This window comes from Myodes glareolus, chromosome 5 (genome assembly GCF_982192425.1).
Source record: "Myodes glareolus chromosome 5, mMyoGla1.1, whole genome shotgun sequence".
Taxonomy (NCBI): Eukaryota; Metazoa; Chordata; class Mammalia; order Rodentia; family Cricetidae; genus Myodes; species Myodes glareolus.
In genome coordinates, this window is record NC_142030.1 from 58,310,793 (window position 1) to 58,330,500 (window position 19,708).

General features: G+C 34.7%; 1 protein-coding gene across 6 annotated transcripts in view; it reads left to right on the forward strand.

Annotated features, from left to right (window-relative positions):
• The window catches only part of Pou2f1 (POU class 2 homeobox 1), a 140,225-nt gene that overhangs the window by 51,276 nt on the left and 69,241 nt on the right, over positions 1-19,708 (forward strand). For 5 of the 6 annotated variants that reach the window (XM_085687977.2, XM_087906324.1, XM_087906325.1 and 2 more), the window contains one exon: positions 15,164-15,229. In XM_085687977.2, the coding sequence (XP_085544103.1) occupies positions 15,172-15,229 (58 nt within the window). In that variant the 5' untranslated portion in view covers positions 15,164-15,171. Of the gene's footprint in view, positions 1-11,856; positions 12,150-15,163; positions 15,230-19,708 lie in introns of those variants that run through there. The other variant, XM_048421055.3, reaches the window with a different exon arrangement.

Genomic DNA, 19,708 nt, shown 5'->3' on the forward strand with positions numbered 1-19,708 from the left:
GCTCTGACAAGAGGGTGAGTCCACAAGTCGCACTGTTGGAGGGTGTGCGATTTGCTCAGTTTGCTTTCTTCCTTTTTCCTTCTTATTCAGTCCATGATCCTAATGTGTGGGACCACATTCGAGATGGGTTTTTCTCAGTTAAACCAGTCTGAAAGCACCTTCACAGATATGCTCAGAGGTGTGCTTCTTAGGTAACTATCAGTCCAAGCAAACTGATAGTGAAAATTAATTACTGTGTAGTAGCTTAATGTTCAGAGATGTGTCAATAATTTTAACTGAACATTCTAAGAAACAAAATAAAGAAGATAGTTTGAACTAGTTACATATTTGACTTTAAGGTTTTTTCTAAAATAAAAATTTGTGTGTGTGCCTTTGTGTAGTGTATATGTAAGTGCATGTTTGTGTGTGTATCTAAGTGCATATGTGTGCCTGTGGAGGCCTAATGATGATGTTAGGTATCATCTTCAATCACTTTCTACCTCATTTTTCGAGACAGTCTCTCACGGATTTGTTAAAATGGCTGGTCAGTTAGTGAGCTCCAGGAATTCACCTGTCTTTACCCACTCAGGTCACAAACATAGCTACCACGCCGAATTTTGTTTATTTGTTTTTATGTGGGTGTTAGCAATCTGAACTCAGGTCCTCATGCTTGCAAAACAGGTACTTCACTCACTGAGCCATCTCCAGCTGCCACACTTTCGATTTTGTGTGCACCATTACACCTAACTTGTTCAGATTTTCATGAATTAGGAATATGACCTCCAGATTACATGAATGAGAGCACCAGGTTTGGTTATGTCAATGTTATACCAGTTATTCTAATTAGTTAAGCTAATTAGAAAATAACTTGACATTAAAAATATGTGGCAAATGAAAGTCAGTGCCTGTACTAATTCCTTTGTTGTTTAAGACTGTTAGTGCTCTCTGATGAAGACAATTAATAGTCAACCAGTGATGCAGAATTGCTATACTATGTGTACCAAATACTGACTTTTCTCACTTTCTAAATACAAAATGTCATCATATATCTTTTAAGATGTGTAAGAAAAACCTCCATTGAACTATCTGTAGCTTATTTTCTATATCATCTGATACTTGAGGGGAGTGAATGCTAAAATTGAAATGACGACACCTTAAAATACGTACTTCAAGGACTCTCTTTAACTTCCTTGTTCCTTCAGTAAGGGAGGATTGTAAAATTTGTTTTGTTAAAGAGGAATTAAGCACACGAGAGATGGCTGCTTAAGAGAGCTACATATGTCCTGCTGAGTGATTAGAGTTTTCCATTTTATGTGATTTTTATCCCCTTAAAGTGTTAGGTTATTTTATACAGCTAATTCAGTTTTGCCTTTTTTTTTTCTTTTTGTATTCTTAGACTGGAAAAGTAAGATGAGCTTTTTTGTCTTTTTAATTACCAAACTACTTGCAATCTCTCTATTCCTTGTAAATATTTTCTGTTAAATAAAACTATTAGTTTAGTAGCCACTGATAAACACAGGTGGTGTGATGATTGCCTTTTATTTTATGGATTGACTATTAAAATGACTTATCAAATACGTATTTTTTCATTTTAACTCTAAAGTCTGGTAAAGATTTGTTGATGTAATGGAGTAATGATTAAGATGCCTGTGACTTAGCAAGCAATGAAAATAGAGTCAGGTTAGCTTTAGCATTTAGTATATCATCTGTATTTTATGATAATAAAACAATAGCAATAATCCCTGATGGTAGTTTAGTAGAACCGCTTTGTTACTATAATTTTAGTCTATAGGAAACATTTATATAATGACTAAAATATTATGTCCTTAATGATCTAAGATTAGAGATAACAAGGAACTCACTTAAAGAAATTCAGCTTAGTAAAGAACTGAAACAGACTTCAGAATCTGTTATGCTTTTTATGATCTTTTTAGAATTTCCTTAAATATGAAGTAATATGTCTAGAGAATAAAAATATATAGTAACATTTAATGTGGGTTTTTCTTTTGTTAAAACTTACGTGTATATAGGAGTAAAGAAGACACTAGCTTCATGTGATCTTTGTAAAATGCTGTGCTTATCCTAACAACACTTTGTGCAACTCTTTGTTGACTGGTCTGTTTCTTTAAAATTTTTGCACAAACTCTTGAGAGTGTTATTGTGTCTGTTTGTTGATGGCATTTCTTTTTTGTTTTAAAGACTTATATATTAATTATGTATACAGGGTTCTTCCAACATATATGCCTTCAGACCAGAAGAGGGCACCAGATCTCATTACTGATGGTTGTGAGTCACCATGTAAGTCGCTGGGAATTGAACTCAGGACCTCTGGAAGAGCATTCAATGCTCTTAACCTCTGAGCCATCTCTCCAGCCCGGCATTTCTAATATACATTAGAAGTGTAAGAGGTGTAAGAGTAGAGGAAATAGGGAAAAAGAAAACACATACACACACACTTTTCATATATATAATTTGGTCCTTTTGTTTAGATGATCTGGTTACATTTTTCATCAGTTTTTGGCAACTCCAATTATCTGTTGATTGTTCTAATACTCTGAAATGTTTCTTCCTGGGATTGTCATAGCCTGTCCACCTGGACAGAGAGTTATCTTTGTCTTTGTTTGCAGTTCAAGACTTTAAAAGAGTATTATTTCATGATTAAAGCATGAAGAAAAGAAAAAAAAAACACCTTGTTCTTCAAATATGTTTTAGTAGTATTAACAGTCTTAAGATTTTTTTTACCATGTGCAACAAACATGCTTTCTGGCTTAGTAAAAGATAGAAATATTCAAGATTGTCCACACACGTTTTTCCCTTTGCACTAGAAGAATCTTGAAAGAATTTATTGAATATTCATCAAGAGATGATAATAATACCAAAATTACTTTTCATGAACCCTGATTATTTTAAAATAATATTCTCACTTTAAGAACGCCTTTAGGCCACAAATCCCATTTTTCAAATAAACAAGTTTAAAGTTCAGAAGCTGTGTTAGTTTCCTATGGATGATGTAACAGAATACCACAAATACAGTTTGTTTGTTTTCTCGAGACAGGGTTTCTCTGTGTAACAGTTCTCGCTGTTCTGGAACTCACTCTGTAGACCAGGCTGTCCTCGAACTCACAGAAATCCACCTGCCTCTGCCTCCCAAGTACTGGGATTAAAGGTCTGTGCCACTATCACCTAGCCAAATAAAGCATCTTAAACAGCAGGAGCTTAATACCTCATAGCTCTAGAAATTCTAAGTCCAGCATAAGGTACTAGCTGGGTTGGTTTCTGTGGGCTGTGAGAAAAAAAAATCTGTATATCTCTTACCTTCTTTTGTGTTACTTCTTTTCAAATTTTCCGCTTTAAGGAGAACAACACTAATGGTTTTATCTTGTTTTGTTTGGTGCAGCGCTAAGTTCATTCATTTTAGGCAAACTATACCATTGTACTGTTCTCAACCTTCTTCATCCTAATATGATCATTTCCAAAGGCTCTATTTTTAAATTAGGTGATTTTTGTTGACACAAATATGATCTGTAGCAGATAGTAGTCTTACGTTCAGTTTTCTTCCCCACCCTTACTTGTGACGCCCATTTTAAATAGCTTTATTTAAGGTATTCCATTTCTACTTAAGATGTAGTGCTTATAAATTGTAATGTTATTTCAAATTCACTGTGCACATGTTCCATGATCAAATTTTGAGAGTATGCAAAAATTTACTGTAGCAGCTCTTACTTTAAAACTGCCACAGAACTTGTTAAATTTGGGTCCTTCATATGTTTCCCTGTGGGACAATGATACATCTCTACTTGGGCTGACTTAACCTTTTCTTTTATAGTGGGTCCTGAAGAAGCACTGCCACCAGGGAAGCCCACAGGCATTCTACCTGACATACCACCAGCCCTCTGATACAATTTGGTAATGATGGGCTAATGGTAGGGTTGCAGACTTTCTTCAGTCCCTTCTGCTGGTGTTCAGCTCCTTCTCTGCAGTCTTATTATGTCGCTGACTGATGATTTTATTACACTTGTCTAGAATCTTCAATTTTTCCTCATTGATATTGCCTTTAAGTTTCTCATCTTCATTTAGTTGTTGTGCTCATGTTGAATGCATAGGACTCCAGTGAATTCTTGGGTAATCCTGTTTTTCCTCTTCAGCATTGAAAGAACTTTCTTCTATATTCCTGGACCATGCACTTATCTTGCTTGCTCAGGGACCCTGGTCATCAGGGGTGGTGATCTTGTTCTCTTTTCATGTGCTCTTATCTACAGTAGAAACATTGAGGATGTCATTGCCATCAATGTCAAAAGTGATTTTAATCTGAGAAATAATACAGGCTACAGAAGGTACGCCTCTGAGTTTAAATTTTCCAAGCAAGTTGTTGTCCTTGGTCATGGCTCTTTTAACCTTCCATGTAACCTTTAACATACCCGAATGAGCACACCTGCTAGCTGTCAGGCAGGTGGTAAAGATCTGTGTCTGGTTGGCAGGAATGATAATATTGTGCTTGATGAGGACATTCATGACTACCAGCACTTTCAATACCAAGGGGAAGAGGAGTGACATCATCTGAGAGCAGCAAATCCTGAACATTCTCAGAACTGTCTCCAGGAGACGGCCTGGAGAAGTGTACTGTAAAACAACAGATTTTTCAGGATTAATGCTCATAGTCAATTCTTCTCTGAATCTTGGGAATTCTGGTAGAACCACCACCAGGACAATATCATGGACCTGTGACTTGTCTATTTTGGCATCTCAAAGGATCTTTTCCACAGAGCCTGGAGTGCCACAGTGTTCAGTTCTTCAAATTGAGCATGGGTAATGGAGGTGTAGACATCAATTCTCTCAGTCTCCTTACCGACTTAGGTGCTAAAGAAGGTATGGACCTGTTTGCAAGCAGGGCACAGACAGCGGACACTTTTCTTGTTGTTACTATGTCCTTGTGCTTGCATTTAAAATGACCTTTAAAATGGTTGGCCATCCAGTTGTCAGTCTTCTCTGCCCATGGGTGTTTCTAGCTGTAGATTAGACCTCAAAAGTGAGGATTGATACATCATATCAGAAGTATCACCCAAATAAAAAATCAGCACATTTCTTTCAACTCCAACCTTCCTGTCTCAGCCATATGTGTTAGCTGTAGTTGGCTCATTGATAATTCTAAGTACACTGAGGCCAGCAACAATTCCACATCCTTTGTTGCCTACTGGTGAAGGGCATTGAAATAAACTGGCATTGTGATCACAGCTTCCTAACAGTCTTCTGAAGATAGACTTTTTCAGTTTTCTTCACTTTTGTCAGAACCGTAGAGCATTGACCTCTGCGTCAATGCTTTTTGTCTCCCCTTTGTATTCGTCCTGGACATTGGACCTGCCTGCATCATTAACCACCATGCTTCATTTCAGAGTGAACAGCATCATCAAATCTACACCCAATCAGACGTTTGGTATAAAAAATTGTATTGGTGGAGTTCATTACAACCCAGTTCTTCACAGCATCCCCAATTAATCACTCTGTCGGTAAAAGCAGCATAGTTTCTTGTGGTTCAGTAACTCTTGTCAATGGCAATTCTACTTTTCCAAGCTTGAAGACATCCTCATGGGAGTAGGTGGTGCTGAGATCAATGCCAACTGCAGGTCCTTCACAAATATTTGCTTGCATGTAGGCCCAGCTATGCTGGCAACAAGACCACATCAACCCTGAAAGCTGCCCTCATGTTTAATTATTTAGTTTCATAAGTAGGACAGTTTAGAATAACACATTATGATGTCAATAAGTAGTATTTTTAAGTAATAGAATAATGTATCTAAAATATCACATTTATAAATAATTTTCTAGTATATCAGTAAGATTTTATATTAAATTAACTGAGTTTTTAAAATATAGTAAAATTTAGGGTTATAGTAGTTTTCAATAAGTCTTTTTTTTTAAGACAATAAATAAACTCTGCCAGAAACTGGAAATCTGAGACTCATACTTAGATCTGAGCTTTCAGTAATAAAATTCAGAGGGATCAGTATGGACTTCTGTTTCATAAGATACTGAAAAGTTCCTCTGAATATTGTGTAAATGATTATAAATACACTCTGACAGTAAGGTTATCTGTGTGTTTCATAACACTCTAGATTTCTACTGTTACCATGCCAATATACACACTTTCTATGATTAGGGTTTTTTGAGAGTTTGGAAAAGCAAATAGCATAAAAACACCAGTTTATGACAGTTTGCTGATCTGTTTATTTATGTCAGCAAGTGCTCATGAAGTCTTATTAATAATAGTTTTATTTCATTCGTTATTGTTGTTTTAGTTTATGGGTATGGATAGTTTTCATTCATGTATGTCTGTACATCATGTACATGCTTTGTGCCTGCAGAAGTCAGAGGACAGAGACAGTGTTGGGTCCCTCGAACTGGAGTTAATGGATGGTTGTGGTTTCTGGGAATTGAACCTGTGTCCTCTGGAAGAGTTGCCAGTACTCTTAACCACTGATCTATCTCTACAGCCTCTCATTCATTATCATTTTTATTTACTTTACCCAAATTATGCAGAATTTGGTGAGAAATCTTTTAAGTTGGCCTCTTTTTCACATTCGTTTTTCTTTTTCCCTTCCCAGTGTGGGGCATTGTTTATGTTAGGCAAGTACCATTAAACTGCACCTTCAGAGTTTAAAATCTAAAAACATTTCAACAAGTCAACAAGTTTCTTTGGAACCCTGGGTTCTCTTTAGATCAGTAGTTCTCAACCTGTGGGTGTTGTGATCACCACAGGTGTCACACATAATTTACATTTACATTACATTCATAACAGTAGCAAAATTATGGTTATGAAGTAGCAACAAAATAATTTTGTTGTTGTGAGTTACCATAACATGAGGAACTGTATTAAAGGGTCGCAGCATTAGGAAGGTTGAGAACCACTGCTTTAGATGGTAGTGACATAAAAAAACAAAATAAAAGAAAAAAAAAACAATGTCTGGATGTGACATGTCTTCATTTCTGTTCACGTGCGTAAAAAAAAAGCTATCACTTTCATATAAATTATTTTTTAAGATTTATTTTTATGCATATGAATGTTTTTGCCTGCTTTATGTATATGCACCATGTGTTTGTCTGGTGCCTATGAAGGCCAGAAAGGAGCATTGGATCCAGAAATTGTGGAGTCACGTGTGGTTGTGAGCAGGGATGTGTGTGCTGAGAACTGAACCTGGGTCTTATGCAAGATCAGCATTTGTTCTTAACCAGTAATCCTTATCTCCAGATTCTAATTCTATTCCAGTATTTTAGAATTCATTTTGTTTTATTCCTGTTTTCAGGATTTAAATTCTCTTTTCTAATAGTGATAAACTTAGCTCAGTTTATTTATTAGATTAATCTTCTTGTATACAACCCACTTCCTGATTACTATTCTCCTCTAGAGTAAATTCAGATTTATGGCAAATGTTAAACTGTCCAGATTTATTCTACCTTTGGTTCATTTGATTTCTCTATTATTATTTATTTTTAATTTTAAAAAATGTTAGTTTCATGTTGGTGGAAGCTCTTTATTATTGATGGTTTTTCTAGAACATGATCAGTTGGGCATAAATGATTTAGACAGTAAGAACACAACATAACCTTAATCACTCACACAGACAAAGGTTACATTGCTTTTAATTTCTTTTCTGATGACTTAGACTAGCCTAAAGCTTTGCTCTTAAGGATAAAGTTACTTTAAGTCATGCTAGACATAATTTTTTTGGATCATGAAAATTTTTCTCTCCTTGGAATAAAAGGGAATACATATTAGGCATCATATTAGTTTCTTTTCCATTTCTGTGATTGCAGTACCCTGACTAAAGCAACTTAATTGACTTACAGTTCTAGGGATGGAATTAGGGAGACAATTCATCCTTGGCAAGGCAAGCATGATGGTGGGAGCTTGAGGCTACCCAGCAGTCAGGAAGCAGAGTAAGGACAAGATGTAGGGCTTGACTATAAACTCTCAAAGCCTCCCCCAGACCTTACCCTGTGACACATGTCTAACAAAACTCCACCCTCCAAATGTTTCATAGCCTTTCCAAATAGTGCCCCCATCTGGGGACAAAGTGTTCAAACATAATCTTACAGGGTACTTTTTACATTTGAATCCCAACAGTGCCACAGCTCCTAATTCTTTCCAAACAATTCTACTACTAACTGGGGATCAAGCATTCAAACATATAAACCCATTATCTTTCAAACCACCACATACATAATTTTTGAAATGTATAATTTGAATATTGCCTTATTTAGCTCTGTTTTGCTACCATATAATATTATTCCCTGTTCTTTCCATTAACCCTGTTCCTCCATCTCATATCTCCAGTCCAGCTCATCTAAAAAAAAAAAAAAAAGAGTTGGAGTTGTTAATTATTGAGATATTTATTGACCTCTAAAGTTATCTGTAGGCCACTAATCAAGTCCTAATCAAGGTATTGAGAGGAGCTTTTATAGATTTGATTCCTACTCATCTTACAGATTTTTTTTTTTTGGTTTAATTTGAAGTAAACCTAGAAGTTCTTAGTTGATATATCAGAGGACCAAATAGTGTGTACATTTGACTCTGTGATAGAAGTTATCTTACCTTTTCTTTTGGTCCTCATGGTTGGGGAGTATGTTGCTTCTCATTCTTTGCCCCTGTCTATTTGTAGAAACCTGAGCATTCTTTCAGTATTTAAACCTCTTTTAGAGGTGCAAGAATGTTTATTTCAATAACGACCATAAGGGCTACTTTTTATTGCCCTTTCCACTGAAGTGCAGTCACCTGCCTAGGTGAGATTTGTAGTAGAAGGAATAGGATCAAACCTTCGTTCTCTACAGTGGCATCTGGGGACTGTCTTGGCCTAAGGCAAATGCTACTCACACCGCCTCAGTACAGTAAACAGTTATTGCTTGTCTATTGTTCCTGGTCTTTCTTGCCTGCTTGAATAGAGAAAACCAAATTATCAAAGAATAGATACCTTAAAGACATTCTTGTGTAGGGTATTTATTTTGGGAAAGCCAATTGCAGAGGCATTCTGTAAGGGAAAACAAAATTTTTGTAAATACAGAAGAGGGGGGAGTGAAACGTTTTATCATTATCAAGTGTATTCTAGTCAAAAAAGTACTTCACTTAAGTACATCCTGTAAGATGATGGAAGTAGGCTTAGGTCCATGTCATCATTGCTTCTCATCTTTTCCTACCAAGCAGAACTTGTCCAATCCAGCACATTGTAACTTAAATATTCATTTGGAATTTGCATTCTATACCTTATTTGTGCTTATTTTAGTGCAAAGCGGTATGAATTATTACTCTGTAAATTTGGTACTTTTAAAGATTGTTGTTTTGTTGTTTATCAGACGACTTGTATGTCCTTCTAGCATATATGGTCTCTTATTCCTGTTTTTGCTCCAAGTTAGAATTTCTAAGACTTTCTGCTATTGATCCCTTATGCCTAAATTTTCAGGCAAACATGGGTATATAAATGTATAAAATATGTTTACAAATCAAAATTAACTTCCAATAAATAAATAAATCATAACAGTTTTAAATATTTTCTTGGTGTATGCATATTTTGCCATGTTAATTAAAGATTAATATAAATTTGCACACTAATAAGATGTACCTTCTTATTTTATGTAGAATTCTTGGCTGAATATTTGATACTGCAAAGTATAGTACTTTTTCAACATTTTTCAGGGTTTACCAATATTTTTATTTTAAAAATCAACAGTGTTGAGAATGCCACTTTACATAAGTACATTGTGTAAAATGGCAGAAGTAGGTTAAGGTCCATGTTAGATATTGTTTGAAATAATGTCCTAATACCAAGCCAAAGTTCATTTAATAATTTTTCATGAAACTCAGATTATCCATCCATAGACATTCTTAAAATCAAATATTCTTAATACAGTCCATAGATACAGTGTTCTTTTTTAAAGATTTTTTGTGTGTTTGCATAAATTTATATATACCATGTGTGTGCAGATGCCTAAGACGTCCAGAAGAAGGCATTTGACTCTCTGTAACTGGAATTACAGATAATTACGAGCCACCTGGTGTAGGTTCTGAACCTATTACTGGCTCCTTTGCTAGAGCAGCTTGCACCATTAACTGTTGTGCCATCTCTCCAGCCCCAAAGATTCTGTAACTTGATATTTATGTACTTTTAATGGTAGGAAAATACTAAGTCCTATATGTTTCTATAAGAGCAAAAAACTTCGTAAGTACAGTTATCATACTATACTTTATAATACATTAATTTTGAATCTGAGCAGAGTTGCCTCCAGCTGCATTGGTTGACACTGGGTAGTGTGTTAGCATGTGCAGTACATAATATTCATATTCATATTGTATGTTCAGAACCAAGGCTGTAGTGAAGTTGTGTAGTACAACATTGAACAAATACTGACAGTAATACCCTGTTTATAACACATTTTATGTATATTTATTACACACATCTTTTTCATAACATATTTTAAAAATCAGACATCTACCAGTCTTGAAGATAAGTGACAATGAGAGGGAACCCTTAAGAACTCAAGTGTTATCTAGTGTATTATTTGTATACATTTTTAATTTTAAACAAAGTGTCTTTGCTACCAATTACTGGTCTCTTTCCTCAGTACTGAAACGAACTATGTTAGTCTTCTACTTTAGTCTCTTTTTTCTCCTCTCCCTTCCTTCCTCTCTCTCCTCCTATTCTTCAGTTCCCTGAATGTGTAATTCATCCTTAATGCGTAGGTCTTAAGAAGAACTTGGATCTTGATGTCAGCAAAATCTGGTTTGAAATCCTGGCTCCAAATTATTAATGTGCCATTGAGTAAAAAGTTCTTTAGTTTTCTGTGCCTTGGTTTATTTACTCCTAAGAATTTAACAATTCAGTGTTTTTATGAATCTCCTAGATTCTTTATAATGATTGATATCTGAAAGGCTATGACTTAATTACAAACTTTAATAAACCTGTTTAGTAAGAATACATGTACAGAAAGTCACACACAGAGAGATCTGTTAAATGGTATTGCTCAAAAATACTGATTCTGAAATTACCTATTTGGGAATGATGTCTATTCTAAGTAAAAACTGTCTTCTCCTTGAGTTTGATTTTGATAGGAGCATGTTTCATGTCAACAGTCAGCTAATGTGCTCTGTTAATTTGGTAGAATAAAAAGATTCATATATAATGAATATTTGCTTTCAGAGATGCTTATGTACACTCTCCTGCTTTTGCATTTATGCTGTTTTTGTGTTTTACGTAGAACTTTTTCCTGACGGTGTGTGTTAATAACTGAAAAAATTCCCTATCAGTAGACTAGCACCATCATGACAAGCCTGCTTCTACCTTGCTAATTGTTTCCTTGGGATTATATGGATTGTGTAGAAAGCTTTTTGCAAATCCTCTTATTACTGAAGTCATTGTTGCCAGCAGGAATAAGATTAAAGGTGCTTAAGTCTGTAGAGTTGTTTCTAATTTGTTCATGTCATTTCAGTGGCATTTTAACAGAACTCTGTCTCCTGTCCCACCCTTCTCCCCTGGTACTATCTCAAGTTAGGTCCAAGATGCCAGACCATTGGAAAAAAAATCTCATTTTATCCTCCTAATTATTATGCTGGCACTCTGGAGATAATTTTTCCCTTCATGCACTGCCAATTAATATGCAAATAAGCTGATAAATATTTATGTATTCATTTAAATTATGCAGGGAGTGCTTTCACTGTATTCTGTAAATGAATTGTTCCTGGACTTCAAAGTGCTAGCTGCTGTGCTAACGAGGAGAGATTTGCATAAGGCCCTAATCACACGCATACTGATTAAGCTTCATTATGGAAACTGCCAGCTGCAATCTTTGTTTCTATTTTATTACAAAAAGGGGAACTTTTCATGCTTCAGTTGCCTTGACAATGTCAGTCCTAGCTGGTAGAAGAGACTAAAACTCCTCTGAGCAACTGAAGTTTCCTTATTCAGTTGAAGATTGCTATGGTGTAACTGAAATTGTATTTTGCTTCTCTTGTTAATTCACTTTCCACTCCTCCCACCCTTGTTCTCATAAAGAACATAGTACAGATTTGTTAGAAATAGTAGTACCTTCTTCCCCACCCCAAACGGTACCTGTTCTTTCTTGCTTTGGACTGTCTGCACCTCCTGAAGATTTCACAGCAATGCTGGACTGCAGTGACTGTGTTCTAGGTGGGTACCAGCACAGTTCTTTTCTTACAGCTTTAATATGGAAATAGCATGTGTGGGATTGACTATGCATAAACGCTCAATCACATATGCAACCATCATTGGGGAGGGGAGAGCTTGAACAGAGAAGGAGGAAAGCATTTGCAAGGCAAGAGCATGCTTGAGTTTGCTGTAGGTCCCTCCCTTGGACTAGGTCTTCTGGTTCAGTAGGTATTTTCAGCAAATAATGTATTTGAATTTGACTTGCATGGAGGACAATTTTGCTTTTTGGAAATTTTTATAGAAAGTAGTATGTGTAGTTGAAAGCACATTTTAAATCAGAAACAAAATAGATACTATATCCAAATAATATATACGTACTAATAAAATGTTTTGCCTATCTAATAAGACTGCCTGATACAAAACCAAAAATACTAAATGAAAAATTAAAATTAAAGTAGTGTCATAATGCAGAAGGAAATTATAGTGGTTACTGCACTGTTGATCAGTTTCCAAATTTTAGAAGTTATAGGCCATTTTCAAATTTTGCCTTTGATTAATCATTTTGATTTCTTCAAATCAGCTGATTTTTAGGAATCTGCCATTTTAAATATGTGGAAAGCCTGTTATAGAGTGTTCTCTACAGAACAGGAAGTCTTTTGGAAAGGGAGATGTTCTGCTTCAATAAATGTAACATTTTTGTAGATAAAGTGGATTGAAGTACTTTGTACATGATGCCTCTCGGTGGCTGTATTTTGTGAGGAGTTTTTTAATATTTACATGAAGGATGATTGCACCTATTTAGGAAAGTCGTCTGACATAAACTCCAAGAATTGTATCTCTTAAGCTTAAACATTTGCAAAAGATTTTATTTACTGTGTCATTTTCCATTCTTGAAATTAAAGCAGTTAATGATAAAATAAATTGATATTTTCCAGAAATATCTGAATTCTTATACAGAATAAATGACTAAACTCAAGTTAATAGTACTACTTGTCCATCAGAGATAGTGAAAATGCACATGGCATACAACACAAGACGTTGATGTTAGTTAGGAAGTCAATCCAGTAGTAATTTATAGGCATGAAGTTAGACTAATTATATGATCAGCTAAGTAACATAGGCTTGGGCTTTTTCTATTAAAAAAAAAAACCTGTAAATAGCAATGAGTAATTTACTTGTATTTTTTTTTACATTTACCAAATTTGAAATTCAAGAAGTGAAAGAAAAACATCTTTTTGAACTATTTTTACCATTTATTTTTAAATGCCAGAAACTGTATCTGCTACTTAGAGTTGACACTTAGTGTCACTGAAACAGCCTTTTCATCATTGTATGGCTAATTAGAATTTTATTTATTATGTTTTGTGTTTGAAGTAATTTTGTTAAATGCTATTGAAGGTCTTGACAGTAAATGAAAGGTCCTAAGAAAAATTTTAACATACCTGTGACATAATTTTCAAATTTATATATAGGTGTAGAAATTAGGCTATGAAATATGTACGGTCAGGCTCATGATTTGTTAAGAATTAGGCTTCTTGGTTACTGTGGTATCTGAGCATGAGAAAATTATTACATCTTTCTATGCATGTTTACAGATTCATTATTTTTTCTGCTTTGTTTTAAAATATAAAAGAAACATTGAACATGTATATAAAGGTATATTTGAGGTTTGTGATATTTGTTGACTTTTGTAAGATTTTGGTTAAGTCAAACAGAAAGCTAATTTTTACTAAGTTGTACACCTGGCCCTTTCAAATAAGTGTACTTTCAGGTTGTATTTAAATTTTTCTGGGTAGTAGGGGAGGAAGTTGTAGAACAACCTCATTTATGACCACAAACATACAAAGTTTAACCCTTTGAACAAGCCAAGCCAGGGATAGCATAGAACTGCCTCAACCATAAGCCATGTATCAGTTACAAAAATTTACTGTATTAGAGAAGTTTTTACCCAGTGTCTAAAAAACTTATCACCCATTTTCTAGGTTATGAAACATGAAAGAAAGGTTTCTGATATTTTTACTCATTTCTTATACTTGTAGGTAATGCAGCTGTTGACAGCATGGTTGGGATTTAGAATGATTGTTTTGACTACCTAATTAAACATTTCCTACAGATGTTTTTAAAAAGTCAGTATAATACAGTTTGATTTGTTCTCTAATAATAACTTGGTTACTGGTTCTTAATGAGGAAGAAAAGGTAGAACTTACTTGATAATAGGCTTATTTCATGGCAAATACTCTAAATCTGTGGTAAATATAGAACAGAATGTCTATTTTGTCTGTTCTGTTCACCCTTTGGGAAAAGAAGCAGAGCATAGGTGTTCTTGTCTCCTTTCCTGTATGTTTTCTGAGCTTGCTAATAGTGGTTGACAACGTTTCAGTATGGAAACTAGAATTTAATACACTCAAAAGTAGCAGCCCTAAACCAGCAGATTAGTGTGTAACTGGGTGTGATTCTTTTAGAACTGTAGAGATTTCTGCTGCAATTTGTTAGCTTGTTTTTAATGAGGCTTGTATTTGGCATACCCCTGTGTTGACTCGTTTGGTTAAGGAAGTCAGATGGATGTTTCAAATCTGACTGTTATTATTAAGTGTGAATTTTTTTTTTTTTAGTTATCATGAATTAATACCTTTGCTTTTAGAAGAAAATCATTTGGGAATAATAGTTCTTATTTTTTGAGGTGTTTCCTGCTTCCCAATTTATTTTAATATATTTTATTGTCTGTTAGAAAATATTTTAGCATGTCTGACTGTAATATCTTTTTCAACTTAGATTTTTTTTTCTTTAAAGAATCTTAAAATTTGTTAGATAATTTATTTATGAGTTTCTCTATGATTCAGGAGCTCCTGAATATCTCTGAGGTAGCCTTTTTATTCATTTTGTAGTGTTGTAGCCTGCCATATTCTATGCATGGGCATCTTGAAATTAACTACTGTCATATTAGTTAACCCTTGTTTTTGCTGTAACTTTGGCTCCTTAGCTTCATTTTCACCACTAGTTTTTTAAACAACGTTTCTGCCTTTGGTTTATTGTAGATTCAAGAATGAACAATCCGTCAGAAACCAATAAATCATCTATGGAGAGTGGAGATGGCAGCACTGGTAAGAAAACATTCCCTTTTATCTATCTTTTACATTAACTCTTAGAGAGCTAAAACAAGAGATTGTACACTTATCTGGACACATATTTGACAAATATAGAGAAATTTGTGTACTTGCTTATGAAGTGTGACTTAGTACTTTGGGGACTGAAATTATTTTTAACATTATCTAACTCCTCTGAGGAGGGCTTCACTTATCTGATTCCATCCATCAGAAACTACAGAGTACTTATCGAAATGGTCCTTTGGGACAGATATACCTAGGTCTGGATTATGGATTTGCCACTAACTGTGTAACTTCAGGCAACTTCCTCAGTCTTTTTGAGACTTAATTTATCCAGTAGGGATATTCATGGGTTATCATGAGTATTGAGTTAGAATATGCATTAAGTGTTAAAGCATCATATTCTGTTATGTTTCTTGGTTATAAGTATAATCAGAATAGGAGATGCTATCCATCCTGCCTTTGGTATATATTATGCAAAAGATATAACGGTGTCAGTGAGGAGTTACAGACACTCCTAATTCGTCCTTTCATTTTAATAAAATTTATTCTTGAAACAAACCTTTTAACAAGAGAAAACTGAGTATCATATAAACGAAAAAACTGAAAGTTCTCTGAAAGGTAAATCTATTTTTAAAAATAAGTGCAATTTGTCTCCTCAGCCCATCCTTGTAAGTCTGTCAGTTCATAGGACATTTGACAATATAACTCTGTCATCTGACAGATATCTTACAAGGATTTCCCCAATTTCTAGTAGAGGCAAAATGTAAAAGTATTAAAACATTAAGGGAATTGTAGGGAAGGAATTGTATAAAGTCATTGTAAAGTAAACTAGGTGTTTCACTTAAGAGAAAGGATTTCCTCTGACTGTTATTTCAAAATGTGCCTAACTGTGGGAGGTGGTGAGAGTGACTGCCACTCTTGAAATTCGACTGCTCCTGATCATAGGTAGAACCTTTTTTTAGGTTTTTCAAGGCAGGGTGTCTCTGTGTAGCTTTGGAACCTGTCGTGGAACTTGGTCTGTAGACCAGGCTGACCTCAAACTCCCAGAGGTCAGCCTGCTTCTGCCCCCTGACTGCTGGGATTAAAGGTGTACACCACCACTGCCCGGCTTAGAACCTTTCTATTTACAGTAAAAGACTGGGTTGACCCCCCCAAAAAAACTTTTGTGTGTGCACCTGTATGATTGCAAATTGTCCTGTACTTGGAGTGACTTGTTAACCTCTTCACCTCTGAAAAATAAGTACTTATTTATGGGAGACTGAGCTGGGGCTTTCATGTTCATCTTTGTCATATTTAATATGCTCCAGCTTCTCTTATTGAGGCTAGCCAAAGAGACTACCTGAGAGGCAGAAGAACCGCGTTGCTTTCTGCCCAAGTTACCAACTAACCTCCTTGTTTCTGTTCCCTATTTGGGGCCCTTCTTCCTTTATCTTGTAGCACTGATTTATGCTGACATAAGTACCATTGCCAAAGGAGTGGAACTTGTTTGCAGAGAATAATTAGGTAGTCAAACCTATGAAAAAGCCAGAGAAATATGGATAAAACTCCCACACCTAAAGAATAGCTTCCAAATTTCTCTAAGGGAAGAGAAATGAACTCAGAATAATTGATTACAGAATGTTGAAAATATCCACAATATCAGACCCCCTGGGAATTTCTATGTTTGCTTTTAATACCATAGTTTCTATAATATCATTTATTGAGTGCTTATAGTATTTAATTACAACCTTAGTTGTGCTTCTTAAAATCTTTAGTGCTATGTGTATTACCTGATTACAATTAAATTCTTAATGACCAGTTAGATAATATTTCAAGGAATAGGGAATGGAAGTATAAAACCAGAAAGGAAATAAAGTCAGGCTTAGAAATTGGACCCTATAAAAGGTTTTTCTCATCAACTGTAAATGTAAAATTGAAAATTTAAGTAATGGCATTGTTTGTGTTCAAACTTCTAGAACTATATAAGATATAAGAAATTCTGGCTGGAACACTTGTTGAACAATTTGTGACTTTCTTGCCTTGTGACAATATGAAATATAGCAGCAGACTTATTTTCATGGAGCTGAGAGTAATCACATAGTTAATTTTCCCTGTTGTGGTGGGGGGTTTTTGTTTTGTTTTTTGTTGTCTGTGTAACTCTGGCTGGCCTCTGCCTCAAGAGTGCTGGGATCAAAGGAGTGTGTCACAGTCCAAGAAAGATACTTTTTAAGGCCAGTAACATACTTTCCTAGAACTCCTTGCTTTTCCATCACTTGTAGTGGTGGTTAATATTCTCTTTTCTTTAAAAAAAAATTGCATTTCTATAAGATCTCTGTTAATACAGTAACATCTATCTAGATCAAATATGAGCTGGTTCCCAGCCTGGGAAACATAGCAGCTCACGTGCTGTTTATCTACCGCATGTGCACTACCTTCATAGGCACAAATCACTTCCATTGTTTGGACCTTTTCGTTCACTTCAGAATAACATCCTTCATCAGTTTCTCAACATTAAGTAAAATCTGCTGCTATGTCCTTAGCACTCCCTCTTGTTGTTAATTTATTGCTTTAGAAATATAGACATATATTTGAGTTCTACTTTATTTATTAGAGTATCATGTTTGGTACATGAGAAATAAAATTAGTTTTTTTGAAGTAGGGCTATGCCTATAAACCCAACAGTTGGAAAACTGAGGCAAAAGCATTGCCATGAGTTTGAGGCCAGTCTAGGCTACTTAACAAGACCTTGCCTTGAATAAAGAAAAAGGGAATGGTGGGTGTAGCATTTGTGGCAAACTGATAAGGAAAGAAAATAATAGCTTATTTAGATGATTTTAAGCCTATATATTAATTTTCATTTGTAAATACAGTGAATGTACAAATTGTTTTCTCTTTCATTTGTTTAGTAATTATGATTTTTTGTAGTTTGTGTGGGAGTTCAAATTTTAAAGAAAATAACCTTGAATATTATATAAAATTGAAGTCTAACACTTTATAGATTCAGAAAACTTGTATTGATCACTATTTCCTGAAATGTTCACAGCTATAATAATTTTGAATTATAAGGGTTTAAGGGTAATGAGAGGTATAAAATTCAGACACATCTGACAATACATTTTACACAAATAAGTTTTACATGTTCTCAAAAACTCTGTGGTTTGTATTTGTTCAGGTTTGCGTGCTTTATATGTTAAATATTATAGTTGATATTATTGGAGACTCATTATTATGAGACTCTCAGTCTTCAGATGCTTAGCAATCCACCAAGTGTCAAAGCAGACAGAAAACTGATTCTGGACAGATTATGGTGAGTTATCCAAGAGCAAGTATAGAGAAACAACATGATATTGTTAAATGATATTTCTTTTTTGCCTTTTTTGTTTGTTTGTTTTGTTTTTTAATTTTTTAAAGCCAGGTGCTATAGTGCATGCCTTTAGTCCCAGCCCTTAGGAGGCAGAGGCAGACAGACTTACATAGTGAGTTCCAGAACAGCCAGAGCTACATAGAGAGACTCTGTCTCAAAAATAATTTTATCTATTCATTCATTTTTTTAACTTTATAAAATTGTAAAACATAAGTTGCAAAGAAATAGACACCACACACTGAAGTTAACCTGACTCAAAAGATTATATAACTCAATGAACTTCTATACAGTACATTATCCATTCTTGACAGAAGCTGTGAAATTCAACATGGATTTTATACTTCAATATCGAATATATTTTTGTGCAGTATCCACTACTACAAAAGAAATTCATGTCAGTTGGAACTAGAAAAGCAATTAGCTTTGTATCTCTTTTCATAATTTGTATCCATTACCTTCATTCAGTCCTTCCATACCGATTCTTTTCCTTTCTATGTTATACTGTGCCCATATGTACTTTTATTTACATATAACTGGCTAGATTCCACATATAAGGGAGATGATGGTCTTTTTCTTTCTGAGATTGTGTGACCTTATTTAATATTAGACAAAGTCCTATGAATTTTCCTACTATGATTTTGTGATCATATTTTTCTTCAGATTTCTTTTTGAGATTGTGTGAACTCACTTCATAATAATTCAAAGTTCACCCATTTTCCTGAAAATTTTTGATTACATTTTTCCTTAGAACAGAATGCTATTTCATTTTCTATAACAGGTTTTCATTAGCCATTCATCTGTTGATAGACAACTAGGCTAATTCCAATTCCTTGCTCTAGTGAATAAATCATCAATAAACATGTGTGAAGTTCTGGGTATGTGCCCAGGAGTGAAATAGCAGGATAATTTTTTCTTTTATTTGAGAAATTTCCAAGCCTATATCCACAATGGCTGTACTATTTTGCATCTCCTCTACCAATAACCCTTTCTCACCTCATCCTCTCCAACATTTGTCAAATTTATTAATGATAGCCATTCTCACTGGTATGAGATGGTATCTCAAAGTAGTTTCAATTTTCATTCCCTGATGGCTTGAGATATTAGACAGTTTAAAATAGTTATTGACCATT